The sequence below is a fragment of the Papio anubis genome, chromosome 1 (assembly GCF_008728515.1).
Source record: "Papio anubis isolate 15944 chromosome 1, Panubis1.0, whole genome shotgun sequence".
In the NCBI taxonomy this organism is placed as follows: Eukaryota; Metazoa; Chordata; class Mammalia; order Primates; family Cercopithecidae; genus Papio; species Papio anubis.
Window position 1 is genome coordinate 11,783,629 of NC_044976.1, and position 23,798 is coordinate 11,807,426.

At 46.3% G+C, this 23,798-nt stretch overlaps 1 protein-coding gene across 1 annotated transcript; it reads left to right on the top strand.

Annotated features, from left to right (window-relative positions):
* The first annotated feature begins 10,545 nt into the window (after nucleotides 1-10,545).
* LOC101002156 (PRAME family member 20) lies at nucleotides 10,546-20,979 on the top strand. Its single transcript, XM_031664554.1, has 2 exons — nucleotides 10,546-10,865; nucleotides 20,159-20,979. Exons 1-2 carry the CDS (start codon nucleotides 10,573-10,575, stop codon nucleotides 20,742-20,744), a joined length of 879 nt encoding a protein of 292 aa, XP_031520414.1. The 5' UTR covers nucleotides 10,546-10,572; the 3' UTR covers nucleotides 20,745-20,979.
* The last annotated feature ends 2,819 nt before the right edge of the window (nucleotides 20,980-23,798 follow it).

A 23,798-nucleotide genomic window follows, 5' to 3' on the forward strand; every position in this document is an offset into this window, starting at 1 on the left:
ATCCAATCAGGCATCGCCCTCTGATGGGAAGTTGGTGGTTAAAAAGGGGAGGTGTGATGAGAAAGGTTCAAGAAAACTTGTGAGCACCCCCGGAAGAGATCCAGAGCACACTCCAATGAGTGACCTCCATGAGGTCCCAGCACACTGCAAACTGAGTCCAGATCTGGTAAGTCAGGGACCTCCACAAAGGGCACTCCTATGACTCACAGTCAGCCAGTCAGGATGGCAACATTGCAGGTCAAGGCGACACAGAGAATTCTCCTGCCTGTTTTTCAGATGAACAGATATAGTCTTTGATTTTTCCTCTAATACAGTTTTATCTACACTCCAAATATATATATTTTTGTTTGTTTGTTTGTTTTTTGAGACAGAGTCTCACTCTTGCCCAGGCTGGAGTACAGTGGCACAATCTCGGCTCACTGCAACCTCTGCCTCCCGGGTTCAAGCAATTCTCCTGCCTCAGCCTCCTGAGTAGCTGGGAGTACAGGAGCACACCACCGCGCCTGGCTAATTTTTTGTATTTTTAGTAGAGACGGGGTTTCACCATGTTGGCCAGTATGATCTCCATCTCCGACCTCGTGATCCGCCCACCTCAGCCTCGTAAAGTGCTGGGATTACAGGCATGAGCCACCGCGCCTGGTGCCTATTCATTCTTCAATGGAGATGGCATGCGAGGATAACTTTATAAAATTCATAGAAATATTTTTTCTTCCCACCCCAATCCAAACCATTACCATGCAACTTGGTGTCAGTGGACGTTAAGGCTGTTGAGGCAGAAATAATTAATAAAGCTTCATTGGAAATTAAATGTGAGGATTGACCTGGAAGACACACTGACAAAGTGGGTGTGTACCAAAGTCTGTTACAAGTTGGAATGCTTTTGTGAGAAAGGTTACAAGAAGGGAATGGGACTCCTCATATCAGTTTGGTTTTTTGTTTCTTTGTTTTTGTTTTCTTGACCTGGCAAGCCTCAAATAGAGTTGTTTTTTGAATGTGTCCTTTCCACTGGAAGATATAATACAGAGGCTACCATCATTGGCCTTAGATGACAACATAATAGGCTAAAATATTCTGCAAGACAACCAGGCAAACCCTTCGCCATTCAGAACTCAAACAGTCCTTCCACCGGCCTGTAGGTGGAAGGCTTCACTGTAGTACCTGAAGAGTTTGAGGCACCTGAACTCACGACTGTGATTCTCAACAGGGACAGGATGTAACCCAATCCTAAGATCTCCACCAGGTTAATTAAAGCTCCTCGCCCCATGACCGCAGGTTTCACTGGCAATATGCAGGGTGGATATGGATAAGAATAACCATAACCTTCATATCACCCCCAGCTGGTTAAGAATGGGATCCTTTTGACCCTTTCTCTCCATAAAACCAGGTTACTCATCTTGTGTGGTGACAAAATATATGGTCTGCTTAACAGAGAAAGAGATTCCAGAAAAAATAAAAAATAAGGGACTTTATTATGAAATGAGCAAAACAATGGAATAATGTGGAGATTATCCATGGAGGTAAAAGAAGACAAAGATTTGAAAGGAAAAATAAGGGAAGACAGGAGTAAATCGTTTGAAAGACCCATGGCTCTTTAAGGATCAAAACCCAAAGGGGTGACAGTAATGTTGAATCGACCCTCCTCCACCCACCAATAACCCCCAACATGTTTCACCCTTGGTCCACTCCCAGGGATCCCATTAAAATCCCAGCCTAACCCTCCCTGCCCAGCCCCCACCCTCACTTTGTACTTCCTTGATGACTTTTATTAGGACTATCGAAATTCTATGCCTGTAGCATAGTAGCTACCAACATCTCCCAGAGACAAGCAGGGTTTTGCAGTGAGAGAGTTTTAATGATCACAGGTGGCTGGAATGAGAGAAGCCAGGGAGGAGAGATCCCTCAAATCTCATCTCCCAAGGATTACCTGTATTTCAGGGACTGGACAGCAAGGGGCTGGAAAGTTGGCGTATTTTGGTGGCGGTAAGAGGTATGAAGTCATCAGGATGTTGAAACTGCATTTTTTGGTGAGTTGGTGCCTTGCAGGGCCCTTCAGATCAGCTGGCATCAGTAGTTTCACTGACATGCAGAACCTGAAAGAATATCTCAGATGAAAAGTTAATGTTTTACAATGTTTAAATTGTTGTCTGCAGGGCAGTTAAGGGGAACATGTAATCTAAGGTCCACATGATTTTGGGACAGCAGGCTGCCAGCAACCATGAGGAAGCAGGTCAGAGAGCAAGCTGACCTCATGATGAATGCTGAGTGCGCTGCAAGCTTGGTTTATTTTGGTTTCTCCCCCTCCCTTCTTCACTGATTAAATTTATAAAGTTTATAGGTATGGTTTGAATTTCTTCCAAAGAAGTCTTAACCTAAGCCCTGAGATCACTCATGCCCTCAGTGGCACCTCTCTTCCACCAGAATGAGTGTATAATCTGCTACATTAGGTGATATAAAACCCAGAAGACCATTCGATACATGGAGATTTTTATTCTGATTTTGTAGGGACGACACCTCTGTTTTTACAAATCTATTTTCACTATAAAGCATTTTTTTTTTTTTTTGAGATGGAGTCTTGCTCTGTCGCCCAGGCTGGAGTGCCTCAGCCTCCTGAGTAGCTGCGATTACAGGCGTATGTCACCAAGCCCAGCTAATTTTTGTATTTTTAGTAGAAACCAGGTTTCACCATGTTGGTCAGGCTGGTCTCGAACCCCTGACCTCATGATCCACCCACCTTGGCCTCCCAAAGGGCTGGAATTACAGGTGTGCGCCACCGCGCCCAGCCACTGTAAAGTGTTTTTATAATTTTGATGTGGCCAAAGATCTCCCAACAATACTACTTTCAGATTTTATTTTTCTCTCTAATATCTTGATCAAACCCTTCCCTGCCTCACACTCAGGACTGTGCAGGTCACATATTAGTAAAATTCCATCAGTGGGAGTTCAAGTGAATGAATGAATTCTTTTTTTCTTTCTTTTTTTCTTTTTTCTTTCTTTTTTTTTTTTTTTTTTTTTGACAGAGTCTCCCCTCTGTCGCCTCAGGCTGGAGTGGTACAATCTCTGCTCACTGCAACTCTGTCTCCGGTTTGAGAGTACTCCTCCCTACTTCAGCCTCCCAAGTAGCTGCATTACAGGCCCCCACCATCATGCCCAGCCAATTATTTTATTTTATTTTATTTTGAGACAGAGACGGGGTTTCACCATGTTGGCCATGCTGGTCTCGAACTCCTAACCTCAGGTGGTCCACCCACCTCAGTCTCCCAAAGTAAGTGATCCACCTCATGCCTGTCTTAATTTTTCATTTTAGAGACAGGGAGCCACCATGCTGGTTGTATTGACTTTAAACCCCACCCTGCATTGTCCCACCTCCCCTGGCCTGATGGGATTACAGGCCTGAGCCACCGAGCCTTGAATGAATGAATTCTTGACTTCCACCCTATCCCTAATGCTGTCACTTTCTTGATTCATGAAATGAATCATATCTGATATGAATGGATATCTGGTTCAATCCATTAATCTGTGGAGAACCAAAACCCCAAATCAGGAATCAGTAGAGCCTTGTGAAATGCAATCAGATAATACCTTTTGATTGGAATTTAGCAGTGATATGTGTGGAGGGGTGCGGGAAGGTGATTAGGGCACACACTAAAGCTTAAAGACCCACAGAGACCCAAAGTCTTCAAGTCTGGAGTTACTGCTCGTTCTTCTGGAGGTCCAAGGGATAGCACCTGCAAACTCTGTAGTCCATGACCAGGTAAAGTCCCTAATCTCTACAAGGAGAAGCCCATTTGATTCAAGGCCAACCCGTGTGGATGGTGACAGTGTAAGCACAGAGAGTTATATATCCTGTTTTTTGTTTGGTTTTTGGTTTTTTTTTGTAGGCTTTAACACCTGTGAAGCTTTGAATTTTTCTTTTAATGCAATTTTCTTGTATTCTATTTCAAAACATTTTGTTTCTTTTGTTTTTTTGGAGACTGAGTCTCACTGTGTTCCCAGGTTGAGCAAAAAAGTATCCTGCCTCTCATACTGTAAGCTCCTCACTGGTTCATTTATTCTCCCTACTTCAGTCTCCTAAGTAGTTGGATCTATACTGCCCACTGCCTCCCTCCTCCTGGCTTTTTTTTTTTTTTATTTTAGTAGAGGATTTGGTTTCACCATGTTGTGTCACAGATAGTCCTCGGATTCCTTTGACCCAGATCCACCCTGGCCTCGGCCTCCAAAGTGCTGGGATTTCATAGGTATTTTTCTGAGTCACACCGGGCCTGGTTTCAAATACTCTGATTTTGTGCTTACTTTTATGTCATTTCTTTTTTTTTTTTTTTTTTTTTGAGGATGAGTCTCTCACTCTGTCACCAGGGTTGAGTGTGGCACTCCATCTCGCTCTCACTGGTAAGCCTCAGCCTGGTTCAGCCATTTCCTCCTGCCCTAGCCTCCCGAGTAGCTGGGACTATACAGGCGCCTGCCACTGTGTCTCGCTAATTTTTGTATTTTAGTAGAGACGGGAGCCCACCGTGCCAGGGATGGTCTCTGATCTCCTGACTGCATCCTCACTGCTCCTCCCAGTGTCAGCTGGATTACAGGCGTGAGCCTCACACTCGCTGTTTTTATGTCATTTCAGAATTGGAAATGTAATTCATGCCTTGAAGGTGGCTCTGCCCTCCACACCTGTGTGCTCAGTGAACGTGAGACTGGCAAAAGGTAAGAAATAAGACACAGAGACAAAGTATAGAGAAAGAAAAGCGGGGGCCCAGGGGGACCGGCGCTCAGCTTACAGAGGACCCACGCCGGCACCGGCCTCTGAATTCCCTTAGTATTTATAGATAATTGTCTTTACCATCTTAAAGATAAGGGAGTGGCAGGACAATAGGATCGTTTTTAGGGAGGAAATTAGCAGTAAGACATAAGAACAAGGATCTCTGTGACATGAATAAGTTTAAAGGAAAATCCTGTGCCTTGAGATAAACCTTTTAGCAACATTGTTTCATCCTATCACATGGGGATAAACCTTGGACAATACCTAGCTTTTCTAGGAACAAAGACACACCCTGCACGCCCAAAATCCATTAAACCTTGAGTTACCACAGCACATGTCTCTTGCAAGGATAAGGTTGGGGGTAGGGTCACAGATTAACAGCATCTCAAATACAGAACAAAATGGAGTCTCTTATGTCTACTTCTTTCTATATAGACACAGTAACAGGCTGATCTCTTTCTTTTCCCCACAATGCCTATAACTGTGGGAGCAGTAATTCATGCCTATAACCCGAACACTGGGAGGCCAAGGTGGGAGGATCATTTGAGCCCAGGATTTCAAGACCAATCTGGGCAACATGGCAAAACTCTATTTCCACAAAACATTTTTTTTTTGGTGGGGGATAGAGTCTTGCTCTGTTGGCCAGGCTGGAGTGCAGTGGCGTGATCTCGGCTCACTGCAACCTCCACCTCCCAGGCTCAAGCAATTCTCATGCCTCAGCCTCCTGAGTAGCTGGGATTACAGCTGCCTGCCACCATGCCTGGCTAATTTTTGTATTTTTAGTAGAGGTGGGGTTTCACCATGTTGGCCAGACTGGTCTCGAACTCTTGACCTCAAGTGATCCACCCATCTTGGCCTCACAAAGTGCTGGGATTATAACCATGAACTACCAGTCCCCAGCATCTACATAAAATATTTTTAAATTAGCCAAGCGTGGTGGCATGCATCTGTAGTCCCAGCTATTTGGGTGGCTGAGGTGGGAGAATCCCTTGAGGCTGGAAGTTTGAGGCTGCAGTGAGCCATCCTCCCACCACTGCTATACTCTAGCCTGGGCAACAGAGTGAGACCTTTCCCCCCCACAGAAAAAAAGTCTTAAGCAAACAGCTAAAAAAAATCCAACTACTTGAAATCAGTAGGCAGATCCCAACCCACCCCCCAACCCTCAAAAAAGGGGAGAAAGAGTTGAGAAGCCTCTACATACTAGCATCCCATTCAGACTATTTAATCCTACAATTGTGGTTTTGTAAGAAAAACAGTCTTAAAGATTTCCAATAATTCCCACAGTGGCCATACATTATCCTGGGTGTGTAATTTTCCCATCAGTTTAAAAATGCATATGAGAATAACCATGAATTTTGAATGTATAGCTGGTTGGAGTCCCAGAAGCTTTGTCTGGGATGCCTTAGAATTTTGAGGATCCTATTCCACTTCTTAATAATATCTGTAGAGCAAAGGAAATCTTAAATTCTGTTGGAATGTGAAGTTTGGGCAAAGTGATTTGCTTTGACAAGTGTTCCTTGTACAGAATTCTCTTTTTATACTTGGTGGCGGCCTGTGCCCACATTGTTCCACCAGTGACCAAGTCTTTCCGAGTTGCATGAAAATTGTCTTGAGACTTGCTTATGTCCTAGTGGTAATTTTTGCCCACCCATGACCAGATTATCCTGACACTAGAGACTTTCTCTCTGGAGTCCTTTATACTTGGCTGTGACCACCATAGTGGCGTTTAATTGGTCATCCTGTGCTGCCTTTAATTTAATTTAATTTTTTTTTTTTTTTAAGCAGAGTTTTGCTCTGTCACTCAGGCTAGAGAGCAGTGGCGCCATCTTGGCTCACTACAACCCGCCTCCCAGGTTCAAGTGATTCTCATGCTTCAGCCTCTCAAGTAGCTGGGATTAGAGGCATGAGCCACCACACCAAGTTAATTTTTGTATTTCTAGTAGAGACAGGATTTCATTGTGTTTCCTAGGCTGGTCTCCAGCTCCTGGCTTCAAGTGATCAACCCACCTCGGCCTCCCAAAGTGTTGGGATTACAGGCATGAGCCACCACGCCTGGCCTCACATTCCTTAATTTTCTCAAACTGCTTTGCTGAGCTAAGCCCATGTCTTTGGGGAGGAAACACCCTTTAACTTCTTGGAAACATTGAACTTCTCTCACTCCTCTCAAGGATAATGTTGAATTTTCAGATTCTACATCTTCTCTTTTGTAGCTACTTAACCTTTTAATTTTTAACCTCAATCTAGACACAAGACTTTCAATTCTTGCAAGATCCCCAACAGATCCCCCAAGATCCCCCAACATATTCACATGTCGTGGTTTCTTCCCCAAATTTCATTTAAAACAATCAGCCCCACCCTGCCCGGCTCCCACCCTTCTTTTTCCTATCTAGTTTTCATTGTAACTGAATTATCCTGTCTAGTTTTTCATGGTAATTTTGGCCTGATTTCCTTCAGAGAATCTTTGACCTTAATTTTAAACTGATCATATCCTCACTGTAACTCTTCCACCCAAATGGAGACGTGGGGGTGCATGCCTGTAATCCCAGCTACATGGAAGGATGAAGCATGACAATCACCTGAACCTGGGAGGTGGAGGTTACAGTGAGCCGAGATGACACCACTGCACTCCAGCCTGGGCTAGGAAGTGAGACTCAGCCCCCAACCCCACCACACCAAAAAAAAATTAAATTATACCACCCAGGTAATCATTGGATACATGATGATTTCTATTGTGTTTTCTTAGGGAATGTCATCTCTTGTCTTTGTAAAACTTTTTAAACTCTGAAATATTTTGATACATTTGTGACCAGGGATCCCTCAACAAAGATACTTTCAAGTTTTTTCTTTCTGTCTAATGTCAGAGAGAGATTCAACCCTTCCCTATCTCACACTCAGGACTATGAAGGACACATATTAGTAAAGCTCCATGTTTGTGGAGTGAATCAGTGAATGAGTCCTAGACTTTCACCCTATCCATAAATCTTTCACTTTGATGGATGAATATTTAAGTTCATCAGCTAATCTGGAAGAAAGCCAAAAATCCAATCAGGATTAACTGGGTGGAGCTTAAGAAATCTAATCAAATGTAGTTTTCTTTTTTTCTTTTTCTTTTTCTTTTTTTTCCTGCTTTTATTTTTGAGATGAATCTAGCCTATTTCTCAGGCTGGACTGCAGTGATACAATCTCAGCTCACTGTAACCTCCGCCTCCTGGGTTCAAGTGATCCTCCTGCCTCAGTCTCCCTAGTAGCTGGGACTACAGGCACACACCACTGCACCTGGCTAATTTTTGTATTTTTAGTAGAGACAGCTTTTTGCCATGTTGGCCAAGCTGGTCTCAAACCCCTGACCTCAAGGGATCTACCCTTCTCAGCCCCCTAAACTGCTGACACTACAGGTGTGAGCCACTGTGCCAAGCCAAGGTGTTTTCTGATTGGCAAAGGGGTGATGTGATTAGAAAGGTCCATAAAATCCTCTAAAGATCTATGGGAGAGACCTGAGGCCTGGAGTTACTTCTTGATACTGTGAGGAGTCCAAGCACCCTGAACACTGAGTCCAGATCTGGTAAGTTACCACCTCCATAAAGACACTCCCATTTGATCTGCAGTCAGCCAGTTTCAGATGGCTTCAGGCAGCCCAAGATGGCACAGAGAATTATCCTATCTGTTTTATCAGATGAACGGATTTTGGCTTTGAATTTTTCTCTAAATGCAGCTTTGTCTTTATCCTCAACATTTTGATTTATGCTTTGGTTTTTGCCGTTTCAAAATTCTTAGACAGGCAGTTTTTGTGTTTTTGTTTTTTGTTTATTTGTTTGTTTGAGAAGGAGTCTCACTCTGTTGCCCAGGCTGGAGTGCAGTGGCGTGATCTCGGCTCACTGCAACCTCCGACTCCCTGGTTCAAGCAATTCCCCTGACTCAGCCTCTCAAGTAGCTGGGACTACAGGCGCCCGCCATCATGCCTGGATAATTTTTTTTTTCTTTAGTAGAGATGGGATATCACTGTTTTCCAGGCTGGTCTTGAACTCCTGACCTTGGGATCCACTCACCTCAGCCTCCCAAAGTGCTGGGATTACAGGCGTGAGCCACCACACCCAGACTTTCTTGACATTTTAAATACATATTTTGTGATTTTGTGTGCCCTTAAATTATAGTTCATAGACTTTGGGGTATTGTGATTCTACAAGTTAGGTTTTCCTTTTTACTAAAAGTTTTTTTTTTTGAGACAGGGTTTCACCCTGTCAACCAGGCTGGAGTGCAGTGGCGCAATCTCTGCTTCCTGGGTTGAAGCGATTCTCGTGCCTCAATCTTCCAAGTAACTGCAATGGCAGGTGCATGCCACCACACTCAGCTAATTTTTGTGGGCTTTTTTTTTAGTAGAGACGGGGTTTCACCATGTTGGCCAGGCTAGTCTCCAACTCCTGACCTCAGGTGATACAACCGCTGTGGCCTCCTAAAGTGCTGGGATTACAGGTGTGAGCCACCACACCCGGCCCCTTCAATAAAAGTTTTAAAACATTGTATGTAATATATATATATATATATTATGTAATTACATTCTATGTAATATATATATATAGACATAGTCTTGCTCTGTCACTCAGGCTGCAGTGGAGTGGCCCGATCTCAGCTCACTGCAACATCCACCTCCCAGGTTCAAGTTATTCTCCAGCTTCAGCTTCCCGAGTAGCTGGGATTACAGGTGTGTACCACCATGCCCAGCTAATTTTTTGTATTTTTAGTACAGACAGGATTTCACCATGTTGGCCAGGCTGACCTCAATCTATCTGCCTGCCTCAGCCTCTCAGAGTGCTGGGATTACAGGCATAAGTCACCATGCCCAGCCATTTTTAATGGTTCATTTTTAATATGTGTAAGAGGTGTGTATGCAAACATCTCTGTCTTGCGAATGATGCATAACACTGTCACATAGCTTTCAAAGTTTCCCACTGAAATTTTCAATAATGAGGCTGGGACGGATGCTCATGTGTGTAATCCCAGCACTTTGGCAGGCCAAGGCGGGTGGATTGCTTGACTATAGGAGTTCAAGACCAGCCTGGACAACATAGGGAAACCCATTGTCTTTAAAAAACATCAAAAACTAAAAGGTTAGCTAGGCATGGTGATGCATGCCTGTGGTCCCAGCTGCTTGGGAGACTGAGGTGGAAGAATCCTCTGAGCCTGGGAGGTCGAGGTTGCACTGAGCGGAGATTGTACCACTGCACTCCAGCCTGGGTGACACAGCAAGACCCTGTCGAACAAAAAAAAAAAAGAAAAAAAAGGAGGAAGGGAGGGATGAGGGAAAGAAGAGAGAGAGAAAGGGAAAGAAGAGAGACAGAAAGAGAAAGAAAGAAAGCTTAAATAATGAAAAGAAAGCAAATGGAACCCATTCTAGGGATGCCCTGTGAATGTTCCCAACCAGCTAATTTGTAGGAACTGGGAATGTAGGCACGTAGGCTTGTGACACTCCCATTCCCAATGTTTTAGAACCTTGAGTAATTAGAAATTTCCCTCAAAGGTGGGAGGGATGAACTTTCAGGTTCCTCCATGCTCACTAGTCACTGGCTGGAGCACTGGATAGAGAGGAAGGGCTAGTGCGGGTCCTGCCTCCTCACTGCTTGGGAGACGCTCGTGCTGATGCAGCAGAGGCAGAAGGCTGGCTTTGTGGCCATGAGTACAGAGTAGAATTGGAGTAAACTGAGGACTCTTTCACCCTCGCCAGAGCAGTGACTTTGGCCCTGAGAGAAGATGAGATTGCAGGAGCTTGGCCTAAGAGTGATGCCTTTTCTCTGCATTTGTCCTCTGGAACTTTTCCTTGCAGATTCATGAAGATGCGCATCCGGACTCCACCCAGACTCCTGGAGCTGGCGGGGCGGAGCCTGCTGAGGGACCAGGCCTTGACCATGTCCACCCTGGAGGAGCTGCCCACGGAACTTTTTCCCCCGCTGTTCATGGAGGCCTTCAGCGGGAGACACTGTGAGGCCCTGAAGCTGATGGTGCAGGCCTGGCCTTTCCTCCGCCTTCCTCTGGGGTCTCTGATGAAGAGGCCTTGCCTGGAGACCTTCCAAGCTGTGCTCGATGGGCTTGATGCACTGGTTACCCAGAGGGTTCGTCTCAGGTGAGGTGGCCCAGATGGGCTGGTGGGGAGGGCCCAGGTGTCCAACAGAAGGAACAGCTGGGTCATGAGGAGTGAGGAGGTCCAAGGGGGGCCCACAGGCTTCTGATGGTGCTGGTGAGGAAGCTCAGAGAGGCCTTGGCCATTGCCCAGCTCCTCAGGGAAAGGACTGCTCACCACACAGGATCCACTGAGGTAACAGGAACCTCTCTTCTAGTGGCACTGAAAGGCACCACTGAAAGTGGGAAGTAGGCTGGGCACAGTGGCTCACACCTGTAATCCCAGCATTTTGGGAGGCCAAGGCAGGTGGATCGCCTGATGTCAGGAGTTGGAGACCAGCCTGGCCAACATTGTCTCCAGAATCGGTTCCTGCCGGTGCATTCGTAGTCTTGCTGAGTTCAAAAATGAAGCCACGGACCTTCGTGGTGAGTGTTACAGCCCTTAAAGATGGCACGAACCCAAAGAGTGAGTGGTGGCAAGGTTTATGGTGAAGAGCGAAAGGACAAAGCTTCCACAGCATGGAAGGTTGCCGTGGAAGCAAGCAGGTTGCCGCTGCTGACTGGGGTGGCCAGCTTTTATTCCCTTATTGTCTCCTCCCATGTTCCATTTCTGTCCTATCAGAGTTCGTTTTTTTCAGTCCTCCCCATGATTGGCTACTTTTAGAATCCTGCTGATTGGTGTGTTTTACAGAGCACTGATTGGTGCATTTTACAATCCTCTTGTAAGACAGGAAAGTTCCCCAAGTCCCCACTCGACCCAGGAAGTCCAACTGGCCTCACCTCTCAATCCCCCCTCTAAACAGGACACCCCAACTGCTGTTGGGAACTGGGTGGTGACCGCTCTAGCTACTTCCCGCTGGATAGAGGCAAAGAAGGAGCCCTGCAGTTGTAGCATCCTCCAGAGGGGAGCTCTCTAGGCCAGTCAAAGGGCCAGTGGGTCAGTCCAGAGGTTCTAAGTAGAAGTTGTGAGTGGAGCTCATTTGGGGTTCCATTTGTAAGACTGTCTGTAGCTTGATGACCTTGATCCTGGAGGAAACAAATTTGACAAGGAGGTTAAAAATACAGGGCCCGAAGGCGAGTAATAACAAGATGGGTGTCACTGGATGTAGAAAGGGGAGAAGCCAGGTCACCCAACTCCAGAGGTTGGTATAAGAGTTGGAAAGGCGTTGTCTGACGTCAGAAGCCTTTTCCTGTAAACACCGGGCAGCATCTCATACTATCCCTGACTGGTTAGTGTAAAAACAACACTCTTCTCCTAAGAAGGTGCAAAGTCCTCCTTTCTCAGCAATGAGGAGGCCTGGGCCTTGGCAGTTTTGGAGAGTCACTGCTGCCAAAGGGTCTATTTGGGATTGTAGATTAAGGATAGATTTTGTTATTTCTTGCAAACTGCCTGAGAAATCCTTTCAGCGTGGTAGTAGGATAATGATTTAGATAAACTAGCTATTCTGGTTCCTGTAACTGTGGCCATTCCTAACCCTATAAGTAGGGTTATTAGTTGTATGACTCTGCACTGACAGACTTGAGCTTCGAGGGGCACTGATAGGGTCTGATTTCCTGGGGCAATGTCAATGTTGGGACTTAGGAAGACTAAGGTGCAGGTGCCTGTCCAGTTGGTGGGGAGGCAGATATAGGTTGAAATTCCATATTCTTATAGAATATGCCTTGGCTGGGTAGGCAGAACTGGTTGTGTACGTTAAAAAGCAGTGTGAGTTTGTTGTTTTCAGTTTCCATACTCCTAGAGTACTTGCCAAGGTAGTTCCCGTGAGCGGCTGGAAAGGGGCACTGGGAGCAAACTGAGTGGCTCCCTGTGTTCTATTTTCCCATTGGAGAAGAAAAATTTTGTATCTACTAGGAACCATTCAAGAAAGTAATTGAAAGAGGAGATGAGAAGGCATTCACTAGTGGTGGCGGCGCTGCTGCAGGGGGTTCCAGGGGTGAATGGTCATGCAGGGAATATGTTTGCCATTACCAAACCCAGACTGTTTGTTAAGCAGGGAGGAGGTGATGGCTTTTGGGGTCCCTGAGAAGCAGACAAGCTGTCTGAATGGAGCTGTTTGGGTGACTCGGAAGTCACTATGATCAATGGGGACTTGAAGCTGTAGGGTGTAATTACTCTGCAGGCCTGATAACAGATTGGGTTGGATGCATAAAGGGACTTAGAAAGTTAAGATGTTATTCATGGTTACAGGGCCGCATATGGGTTTTTCATTGCTCATGTGACAGGTGAGGTTGGAAATGTAAGAGCATACAAGCTGGATTGTGCATCCTGTTAGGGTATTTTTGGTCCTATCAGAGATGGGGAAGTCGGCTAATGATTGCATATTTAGAAGTTGGAGAGGGTCTTTTCCTTCATAATGGGGGTGGTAAGTTAAGTTAGTAAAGACCCAGTTTTTTGGCGGAAAGGGGAGGGCAATGAAAGAAGGGCCGGATGAGAGATACAAAGCCAACAGTCATTTGCCAGGGGAAGGTTAGGATTGGTTTGGTTGAAAAGTGTGTGGGGTGATTTGTGTTTATAATTATTTTATAATTTTTTTTTTTTTTTTTTTTTTTTTTGAGACGGAGTCTCTCTATGTCGCCCAGGCTAGAGTGCAGTGGTGCGATCTCGGCTCACTGCAAGCTCCATCTCCCGGGTTCACACCATTCTCCTGCCTCAGCCTTCCAAGTAGCTGGGACTACAGGCACCCACCACCAAATCCAGCTAATTTTTTGTATTTTTGGTAGAGACGGGGTTTCACCGCGTTAGCCAGGATGGTCTTGATCCCCTGACCTCGTGATCCGCTCTCCTCCGCCTCCCAAAGTGCTGGGATTACAGGCGGGAGCCACCGCGCCTGGCCTTCACTTATCTTTTTAAGGAGGAAGGGGTTTTTCCTCAGGATCAGTTGTAGGAGCCTTTTTAGTCTGGGATGTTTCCTTCCAAAATAGGAGACGCAAGTCCTCCAGTGGTTCACAGTTGTATTGAGGCTGATCTGGCTGATCTTGGGACTCCTGAGCTGAGGGTCCCATAGGTTCTTCAGGGGGTGTCCAAAGTTTAACTTGGCTGTGGTGAATCCAATATTCCACTCCTGCCACCTTAACTGAAGTAGGGGTAGAAATGATTACCAAGTATGGTCTTTCCCACAAGGAATTCATAGATGGGGAGGTAGAGGGGAGGGACTTGTCCAACACTAGATCTCCCGGTTGGAACAACTCTATTCCCTTGTCTCTGTGACATCCATCGGGTAGGTTTTTAAGGTTTTGTTGATATTTTGTCAAGGAAGTTATATCCTTGACCAGGTTGGCCATTTCCTGATCAAGTAGGAGGTCATTTGTGAGAAAATGTTGTCCATACAGTATTTCATATGGACCAAGCCCCATTTTGTGAGGAGAATTTCGGATTCTCAACAAGGCAGTGGGCAAGAGAGTAGGCCATGGGAGATGAGTTTCTCGTTAGTATCCTTAAGTGTCTCTTGAGTGTTTCTTTTGCCTTCCCGACCTTCCCTGAGGATTGTGGCCTCCAGGTGCAGTAAAGGTGATATTGTATCCCTAGGGCCCTGGAAATTCCCTGAGTTATCGTGGCTTTAAAAGCCAGATCATTGTCACTTTGGGGAAGCCCAAATCTAGGAATTATTTCATGAATTAGGACTTTAACCACTTCCTGAGCCTTCTCTGTCTTGCAGGAGAAGGCTTCTCTCCAATTTGTAGAGGTATCAACACAGACCAACAAGTATTGAAATCCCCTTGACTTAGGCATATGCGTGAAGTCTAACAATAATAATTGAAAACTTATATACCTCTACAAGACTCTCAACTTAACCCACTCTCTGTTAAACCAGTCTAACTGCCAGTCCTCTCTGGGATAGTGCCCTATTCTTTGTTCCCCCAGAGAGGCCTTATGATGAACCAAGGGATTATTCCTTTGGCACACCTCATAGGCTTTGACTACTTGTCAGATGGTCAGGAGGAGATTTGGCCCTGTAAATAGGGATTTGGCCATTTGATGAGTGCTCTCAATACCCATATGAAAAGTTTACTGGAGGGTCTTAAGTATTTACCACTGGCTGGCTTCGGGTATGAGTACCTTTCCCTCTTCTATCGTTGACCACCCCGGGAGGAGAAAACTATGCCCCCGTGAAAGTCCCCATTCTGTTTCTGTCGGGAAATACTGGGGCTTAATCTCTTGGAGAGGGTTGTTCCATACCAAGTGTCCTTCCACAGGAATTTCTAATGGGAGGTTCTGCCTGGCAGCAATTTTGGCCTCAGTGTCTGCCTGACAGTCTCCTTCTGCCTTTTCTCTTTACCTTTTTGATGGTTTCAGCAGTGTAAGACTGCCACCTCCTTGGGTTTTTGCACTGTGTGCAATAACTCCATGATTTCCTTGTGTTATTTAATGGGGGTTCCCCCAGAGGTTAGGCACTCCATTTCTTTCCATATTGCCGCATGGGCATGTATGATTAGATAAGCCTACTTGCTATCTGTATACACATTTATTATTTTTTCCTTTCCCAGTTCTAACACTCGGGTAAGTGCCACTAGTTCTGCTAACTGGGGGCTGGTCCCTGGGGGAAGAGGCTTACTTTCAAGTACTGTTACGTCACTAACCATGGCATAACCTGCCCTTCGTATCCCATTCCCCACAAATGAGTTTTCATCGGTTTATGGGTTAAGGTCAGGATTAGCTAAGGGGATTTCTAAGAGATCCTCTCAGGCGGCATAAGTCTTGGCTACAATTTGTTTGCAGTCAGGCTCAATTGGTTCCCCATCCTCTGGGAGAAAAGTAGCCGGGTTGAGGGTCACTATGTGCATATTCGAAGCACCGGTCCCTCAAAGAGTAGCACCTGGTATCTAAGCAGGTGGTTGCCTGATAGCCATAAATTTCCTTTGGCACCTAGTATGCCATTTACATCATAAGTAGTCCAGTGAGATCCTTTCCTTGTATTATTTGATAGCCTCTGATACTAAGATGGCCACTGCCGCAATTACCCGTAAACTGTGAGGCCAGCCTTTTGCTGCTACATCAATTTCCTTACTTAGGTATGCCGCTGGTTGTGGGGTTCTCCCACAGTCTGAGTAAAGACTCCAAGAGCTATTCCCACTCTGTATGTGACATATACAGAGAAGTTTTGTCCTGTGGGAAGGCTTAAGGCTAGAGCTTGTACTAGGGCCTGCTTTAAGGTTTTGAAGGCTGTTTCTGCCTCTGGTTGCCATCCTACTAGATGAGTATATAGAGGAATTACTGTCTCATTGATGGCACTAGGTCTCCACTGACCATTTGGTTTTTGCACTCCTAGAATTGGGGTGTTGCAGGGACTGCTGCATTTTCTTACTAAGACTTGAATTTTTAAATGTCTAACAATATCCTGCAATCCTTTACGAGCTTCAGGCCTTAAGGGATATTGCTTTTGATAAGGAAAAGTGTTGGGTTCTTTTAGCCTGATTTGGACTAGGCGGGCATTTTTTACCCTTCCAAATTGTCCTTCCAATGCCCAGACTTCAGGGTTGATTCCCTCCTCAAGTAGAGGACAACAAATGGCTAACTTGTTCCCCATATTCATATAGATAATAGCTCCAGCTTTGGCTAATATGTCCCTCCCTAATAAGGGTGTGGGACTTTCAGGCATAACAAGAAAGGCATGTGAAAAGAGCAAAGTCCCCCAATTACAACTGAGGAGGCGGGAGAAATACCTGGTTACAGGCTGTCCCAGGATTCCTCGGATGGTAATGGACCCTGAGGACAGCCATCTAGGGCAGGAGATTAACACTGAGAAAGCTGTGCCAGTGTCCAGGAGGAAGTCAATTTCCTGGCCTTCAATGGTTAAACTTACCCAGGGCTCAGTGAGGGTGATGATATGAGCTGGCACTTGCCCCAGGTGCCCTCAATCCTGTTGTTGGATTATCTGGTTGGGGGCTTCTGGCCCAGAGAACCTTTGTCCTCTGGGGCAGTGTGCCTTCCAGTGATTGCCTTGGCATAGTGGACATAGGTGAGGGGGTGTCTTGTTTCTCACTGGACAAATGTCCGGGCAAACCACACTGATAAAAAAGCCTTACCAGATGATTGGTCTGCTCCATTTTCTGTCTTCTCTGAACCACCAAGGTTTGTTTGTCTGAGGACCATGACTAAGGCTGTGGCCTTTCTCTTATCTTGTTTTTCCTTTTTGAACTGTTCGTCTTGGTCTCTATTATAGAACACCGAGGTTGCCAGGTTGAATAAAGCCTCAAAATTCTGTCCAGGGCCCCGGGCTAACTTTTGGAGTTTTCTCCTGATATCTGCGGCTGATTAGGTAATAAACTTAGGATCAATTGACCCTTGCGGGAGTCAGGTGACAAAGGAGTATATTTTCTTAAGGCCTCCCATAGGCGCTTGAGGAAGGCAGTAGGATTTTCTTCCTTTTCCTGAGTTATGGTGGACATCATTGAATAATTTATGGGGTTTTTCCCGTTTCTCCTTAGTCCTTCTAAAACACAGGTCAACAGATGTTTGCGACTCCAGTCCCCATGATCTGAGTTGAGGTCCCAGTGGGGATCCATACTGGGGATGGCTTGCTGACCAGTATAGAATTTGTCCCTTTCTTCAACTGTCATTCTATCATTTACTTGACTAAGATACCAGGTATCTCCAAACTCTCAGGCTGCAGCTAAAGCCACATTTTTTTCATTTAAGGCCAGGGTTTGATCTAACAATAGCATGATATCTCTCCAAGTGAGGTCAAAGGTTTGCCCTGGACCCTGTAGGACATCTATATACCTATCAGGATCATCTGAAAACTTCCCCAGGTCTACCTTGATCTGCTTTAAATCAGAGGTGAGAAGGGGACATGTACCTGAATTGCCAAATTCCCCTCTCCTTACAGCTTGAAGGGGTCATAACCGATAGCCTGGGATGGGGGGTTGTGGTCCCTTGGAGACTTCTTTTCTTGTTTCCTTCTGGGTGGGGGAGATTAGAGGAGGCTCATCATTAATAGGAAGGAGAGCTGTAGGGAGGCTAGGATATGGGTGTAAGCTGAGAGGTCCTCCTGTGGAATGTAGATTGCAAGCTTTGCATAGTTGTGGATTATCCTTCAATGAAAAGAAAGCTTGGACATGAGGTATTTCACTCCATTTGCTTTCCCTCTTGCAGGAAAGGTCAAGCTGCAGGATAGTATTGTAATTTATACTTCCCTCAGGTGGCCATTTTTCCCTCTCAGAGAGATAATAATGGGGCCAGGCTGTAGTGCAGAAAAAAATAAGCTGCTTCTTTTTCAGGGTTTGTGGGTCAAATTGGTCCCAATGGCTTAGAATGTATTTCAAGGGTGAGCTTGTTGATGCCTGAGTGTTTCCTATCTAAAACAGAAAAAAAACACCTGTGGTTTTGGTCTATTTTTTCCCCCATCCAAGAACCCACAATGGTCCCTGAACCCTGCTGTTCGGAATAGTTGTACTCACCGAAGCAGCAGCGGAAACACCTGTTTTCCTCCTGACCACGAAGAGGACTGAGGAAGGTTGGATTTAGTGGCCTTTACCAATGCATTCTCAAAAACCTGCACCCTTGCCATTCCTCTTAGACCACAAAGAGGACCAAGAAAGGTCGGATTTAGTGGCCCTTACCAATGCATTCTTGAAAACCTGCTAATTAGTGCTAAGCTTTTTCTCCTGTTGATATTGGGACCTTACCCTTGTCTTATAAAGATGATATTTCTCAAGTGGAGGACCATACCCTGAGGGAGGGAAGGGATCTCCAGGGTTGGAAGAGTGATGCCTTTTGTCCTCACTTCTCATCATATGACTAGGAAGGCTATCCCCCTCAATTTTGGAGTCTATAATTTCTGAGGCTCCCCATATCCTAGCTTCAGGAATAGCCTTTGTTAGACCTGCTAGTCTGAGGAGGGATCCTAAAATTCCAGATTGTCCCCCTCACAACAGGGCTGTGGGCAAAAATTGTCTTTCTGATTGGTGAGCCCAGGTGCCTAAAGAAGGGAACAGTGTCCCGAAATTTATATTAGAAATAATCCTTATAGAAGAAACTAGAAGAGCACCAGGGACAGGAAGTGGTTTCTAGATGCAGGACTAGCCTCGGAAAAAGAAGTGGGAGGAAGTTTGTCTGACAGGCATTAGGACCCAGGAGGCAAGGGTCAGGATAGATAGGATAGATGGGCAGGTCTCACTTGGGCAGCGTAACTTTGAGAGCTCCACTCATGGCTTCAGAGTTAACCAACTTTTTTGTTGGGACCCCGGAGCTGAATGGCTTTCCTCTCTGTTGACCCTCGGCTCAGCCCAGAAATGCAGGAAAAGTAGAAGCTGGTTTCAGGCAAACCAATGCTCCCAACTCCAAAGAGTCGGGGGTGTTAGTGGGCCCTTTCCCAGAAAGCCTGAGACCCATGTCTTTAGTCCAGCAGCTGTGCTAGTCGCTTTTAACCGGCTGATAGGTGCCCAGTAATTAGCCCCCGAATTCTAAGGAAAAATAGGACAGAATAGCAAGTGAAAGGGGTCTGATGGTACTCATCATGTGGTGAGATCCCAGACGAGCCCCCCAGATTTGTCCAAAGCTGGTTCCTGCTGGTGGGTTTGTGGTCTCACTGACTTCAAGAATGAAGCCGCAGACCTTGAAGTGATTGTTACAGCTCTTAAAAATGGCACAGATCCAAAGAATAAGCGGTAGCAAGGTTTATTGTGAAGAGCATAAAGACAAAGTCTCCACAGCATGGAAGGGAACCTAAGTGGACTGTCACTGCTGGCTGGAGTGGCCAGCTTTTATTCCCTTATTGTCCTCTCCCATGTTCCATTTCTGTCCTATCAGATTGCCCTTTTTTCAATACTCTCCACTATTGGCTACTTTTAGAATCCTGCTGATTGGTGCATGTTACAGAGCACCGATTGGTGCATTTTACAATCCTCATGTAAGACAGGAAAGTTCCCCAAGTACCCACTCGACCCAGGAAGTCCAACTGGCCTCACCTCTCAACATGGTGAAACCCCGAATCAGTTAAAAATACAAAAATTAGCTGGGCATGGTGGCAGACACCTGTAATCCCAGCTACTTGGGAGGTTGAGGCAGGAGAATTGCTTGAACCCAGGAGCTGGAGGTTGCAGTGAGCTGAGATTGCACCACTGCACTCCAGCCTGGGCAACAGAGGAAGACTTTATCTCAAAAAAAACCAAAAAACAAAAAACAAAACAAAACAAAAAAAACAGTGGAACTGGGCAGGATTCAAGGGTAAACCAGTGTGGAGAAAAGTCAGAGAGAGGGAGAAGAAGCAGGGAGGAGAGAAGCTGATATCCAGGATGTGAAGTATAAGTTCAGAAGTGGGTCCTTACATTCTCAGCTTCTCTTCTATTTTTCCACAGGAGGTGGAAGCTTCAAGTGCTAGATTTACAGGATGTCAGTGAGAACTTCTGGATGGTTTGGTCTGAAGTCATGGCCGGCGGGTGCTTACCAAATGATATGTGGAACAGAAAACCAGTGCAGGACTGTCCAAGGATGAGAGGACAGCAGCCCTTGACAGTGTTCATGGACCTTTGCCTCAAGACCAGGACTCTGGATGAATGCCTCACCTGCCTCTTTCTATGGGTCAAGCAAAGGGAAGGTTTACTACACCTGTGCTGTAAGAAGCTGAAAATGTTGGGAATGCCCCTCCACAATATCAGAAACGTCCTGAAAATAGTCAACCTAGACTGTATCCAGGAGGTGGAAGTGAATTGCAATTGGACACTACCCGTCCTGGCAGAGTTTACCCCATACCTGGGCCAGATGAGGAATCTTCACAGGCTCGTTCTCTCTGATGTGGATGTCTCTCGCTACATTTCCCCAGAGAAGAAGAAGGAGTTTGTTACCCAGTTCACTTCTCAGTTCCTCAAGCTGCGCTACCTCCAAAAGCTTTATATGAACTCTGTATCTTTCCTTGAAGGCCACCTGGACCAGCTGCTCAGGTGAGGAAGGGTGGTGAGCTTTCTCTGCAGACCACAGCAGAGCCTTTCTTGTTACAGTAAACGCTAGTGGGCATCTACTGTGAGCCAGCCTATGAGGATGGAACAGTAAAGGGGACACTAGAATGTCAGTGCATTTCCCTGTTGGAAGCTCTGTCCTGAAATGGGTATCACACATTCATCCCAATGAAGACCGAGGAATCAGCTGGAGTAGATGCTATAGAGAGGCTGCCATGCTAGGAAGCTAGCTACTGGAGGGTTCAGATTTAGTGAGGGTGCATTTGTGAATTCTTCCTGAGGATGTGTGTCTAAGTTAAGATGATGAGAAATAGGCCAGGGATGCTGGCTCATGCCTGTAATCCTAGCACTTTGGGAATCTGAGGCAAGAGGACAATTTGAGCCCAGGAGTTTAAGACCAGTCTGGGTAACATAGCAAAGACCCCTGCTAAAAAAAGAATAAATAAAAAATACAAACAAGATAATTTTGCTTTTTCTGAGATGAAATTTCACTTTTATCGCCCAGGCTGGAGTGCAGTGGTGTCATCTCGGCTTGCTGCAACCTCCGCCTCCTGGGTTCAAGCAATTCTCCTGCCTCAGCCTCCTGAGTAGCTGGGATTACAGGTGTGGGTCACCACACCTGGCTAATTATTTTTGGTAGAGGCAGGGTTTCACCGTATTGGCCAGGCTGGTCTCAAATTCCTGACCTCAGGTGATCCACCCACTTCGGCCTCCCAAAGTGTCAGGATTACAGGCGTGAGCCACCACACCCGACCCAAAAACAAGATAATTGTTAAGAAGATGGTGGGAAGTAGGGAAGTGAAGTGGGCACTGAAGAGGGGAATGCTCAGCAAACCTGCACATTTCAGAATATAAGCTCTGTGCTCAACAGCTTGGTGAACACGAATTACCCATCTCTAATTCCCTGTCCTAATGGTTGTTTTGCGTTCCAGGTAAGTTAATTACCTGAGAAATACATGATTCTGAAACAGAGGGTCAGGGAGCAGGCACAAAGAATGATGAAAGAGATAGATGGTTTGCTGATGATACAGGCATGTCGGGGACTCCTGCAGCCTGCCCACCTCAGCTGATGTTGCATTATCCTGCCTGGATTTGTCCCTTATGCCTGCATCTCCACTGGGCTCCTGTAGCCCACATATGTGTTTTTCTGCCTGACAGATGAGGAAAGGAAGCTTTAGGGATTCTGTGAACTTGATCCATTCCTATAAATGATGGTGAAAAGACTCAGCCTGAAATGGAATTTTTATTTCTTTTTCTTTTGAGCAGAGTCTCGCTCCGTCACTCAGGCTGGAGTGCAGTGGCATGATCTCTGCTCACTGCAACCTCCACCTCCTGGGTTCAAGCGATTCTCCTGCCTTACCCTCCCAAATAGCTGGAATTACAGACGTCCGCCACTATGCCCAGTTAATTTTTGCATTTTTAGTAGAGACGCGGTTTTGCCATGTTGGCCAGGCTGGTCTCAAACTCCTGACCCCCAGTGATCTGCCTGTCTCAGCCTCCCAAAGTTCTGGGATTACAGGTGTGAGTTACTGTGCTGGGCCTAAATGGAATCTACACACACTGATCTCAGTGCCTTTCTGTCACATGCAGCATCCTGCTGACCATCAGACAATCAGAAGACTCCTGGGCTTGGGCAAAATGGTCTGCCTCACCTTTGACATTCCCCTGCACCACCTCACCGTCCACTACCCCTGTGATTCCCAGAACTTCTTTGCTGCTCCCTCCTTTAGCTGCCTCCTGAAGACCCTCAAGTAAAGATCCCTCGCAATGTAACTAACTGTGTGTGACTTTGAGGCATTCGTCCGCCCAGCACGGGTCAACCAAAAGACCCTGACCTGACTGGCATCAGACTGGCCACCCCCAGCCTTGTGCCTCTCCAAGTTCTGCTAGGAGTTGTGGTACACCTGAGTACCTGGACTTAGGACTGTGGCATCGAGACTCCCACAAGTCAACACCATCCTGCCTGCCCTGAGCTGCTTGAGCTCTCACCACCTCTCACTTCCCCTGTGGAAATCCCGGGTCTCCATGGCTGGCCCTGGAGAACCCATGCCACACTATCAGATTGGACAACTTATGCTCTGAGCTGTAGTTCCCATGAGAGTTATGATGCTGGCGGTACTCTGCTGAGCAGACGGCTCCAACTCTTGGGGCTGAGCTGATGGGAGAGTGAGGGATTTGTGGTTCATAACCCTTGTTCCCCTGTACTGACCACTGCCCAGTGCAAATACACAGGTCATTTTATGACCTGGAGCATCAGTGCTGCCAAGCTGGAACACCTGCCTACATTTTGCAGATATACAACTCATTTTTCTGGACACCTGAAAACTAAAACCTAGGCCTTTTTGCACCCAGGCTGGAGTTCAGTGACACGATCCCCACTCACTGCAACCTCTGCCTCCTGAGTTCAAGTGATTCTCTTGCCTCAGACACACCCACAGTAATGCTTCTTAAATATTTCAATGCCACATTTTAAAAGTTTCATCTAGGCTAGGCACGGTGGCTCACGCCTGTAATCCTAGCACTTCAGGAGGCTGAGGCGGGCGGCTCACAGGGTCAAGAGATGGAGACCTTCCTGGCCAACACGGTGAAACCCCGTCTCTACTAAAAATACAAACATTAGCTGGGCATGGTCGTGCACGCCTGTAGTCCCAGCTACTTAGGAGGCTGAGGCAGGAGAATCACTTGAACCTGGGAGGCGGAGGGTGCAGTGAGCCGAGATCGTGCCACTGCACTCCAGTCTGGTGACAGAGCAAGACCCTGTCTCAAAAAAATAAATACAGGCTGGGCGCAGTGGCTCATGCCTGTAATCCCAGCACTTTGGGAGGCCGAGGCAAGCGGATCACGAGATCAGGAGATCAAGACCATCCTGGCTAACATGGTGAAACCCCGTCTCTACTAAAAATACAAAAAATTAGCTGGGCGTGGTGGCGGGTGCCTGTAGTCCCAGCTACTCGGGAAGCTGAGGCAGGAGAATGGCGTGAACCCGGGAGGCGGAGCTTGCAGTGAGTGGAGATAGTGCCACTGCACTCCAGCCTGGGCGACT

Bases quoted from the DNA above. Each gene is read 5' to 3' on its own strand.
- LOC101002156 (XM_031664554.1), top strand. From the start codon at position 10,573: ATGAAGATGCGCATCCGGACTCCACCCAGACTCCTGGAGCTGGCGGGG. The intron at 10,866-20,158 runs GTGAGGTGGCCC...ATTTTTCCACAG, and splicing joins ACCCAGAGGGTTCGTCTCAG to GAGGTGGAAGCTTCAAGTGC.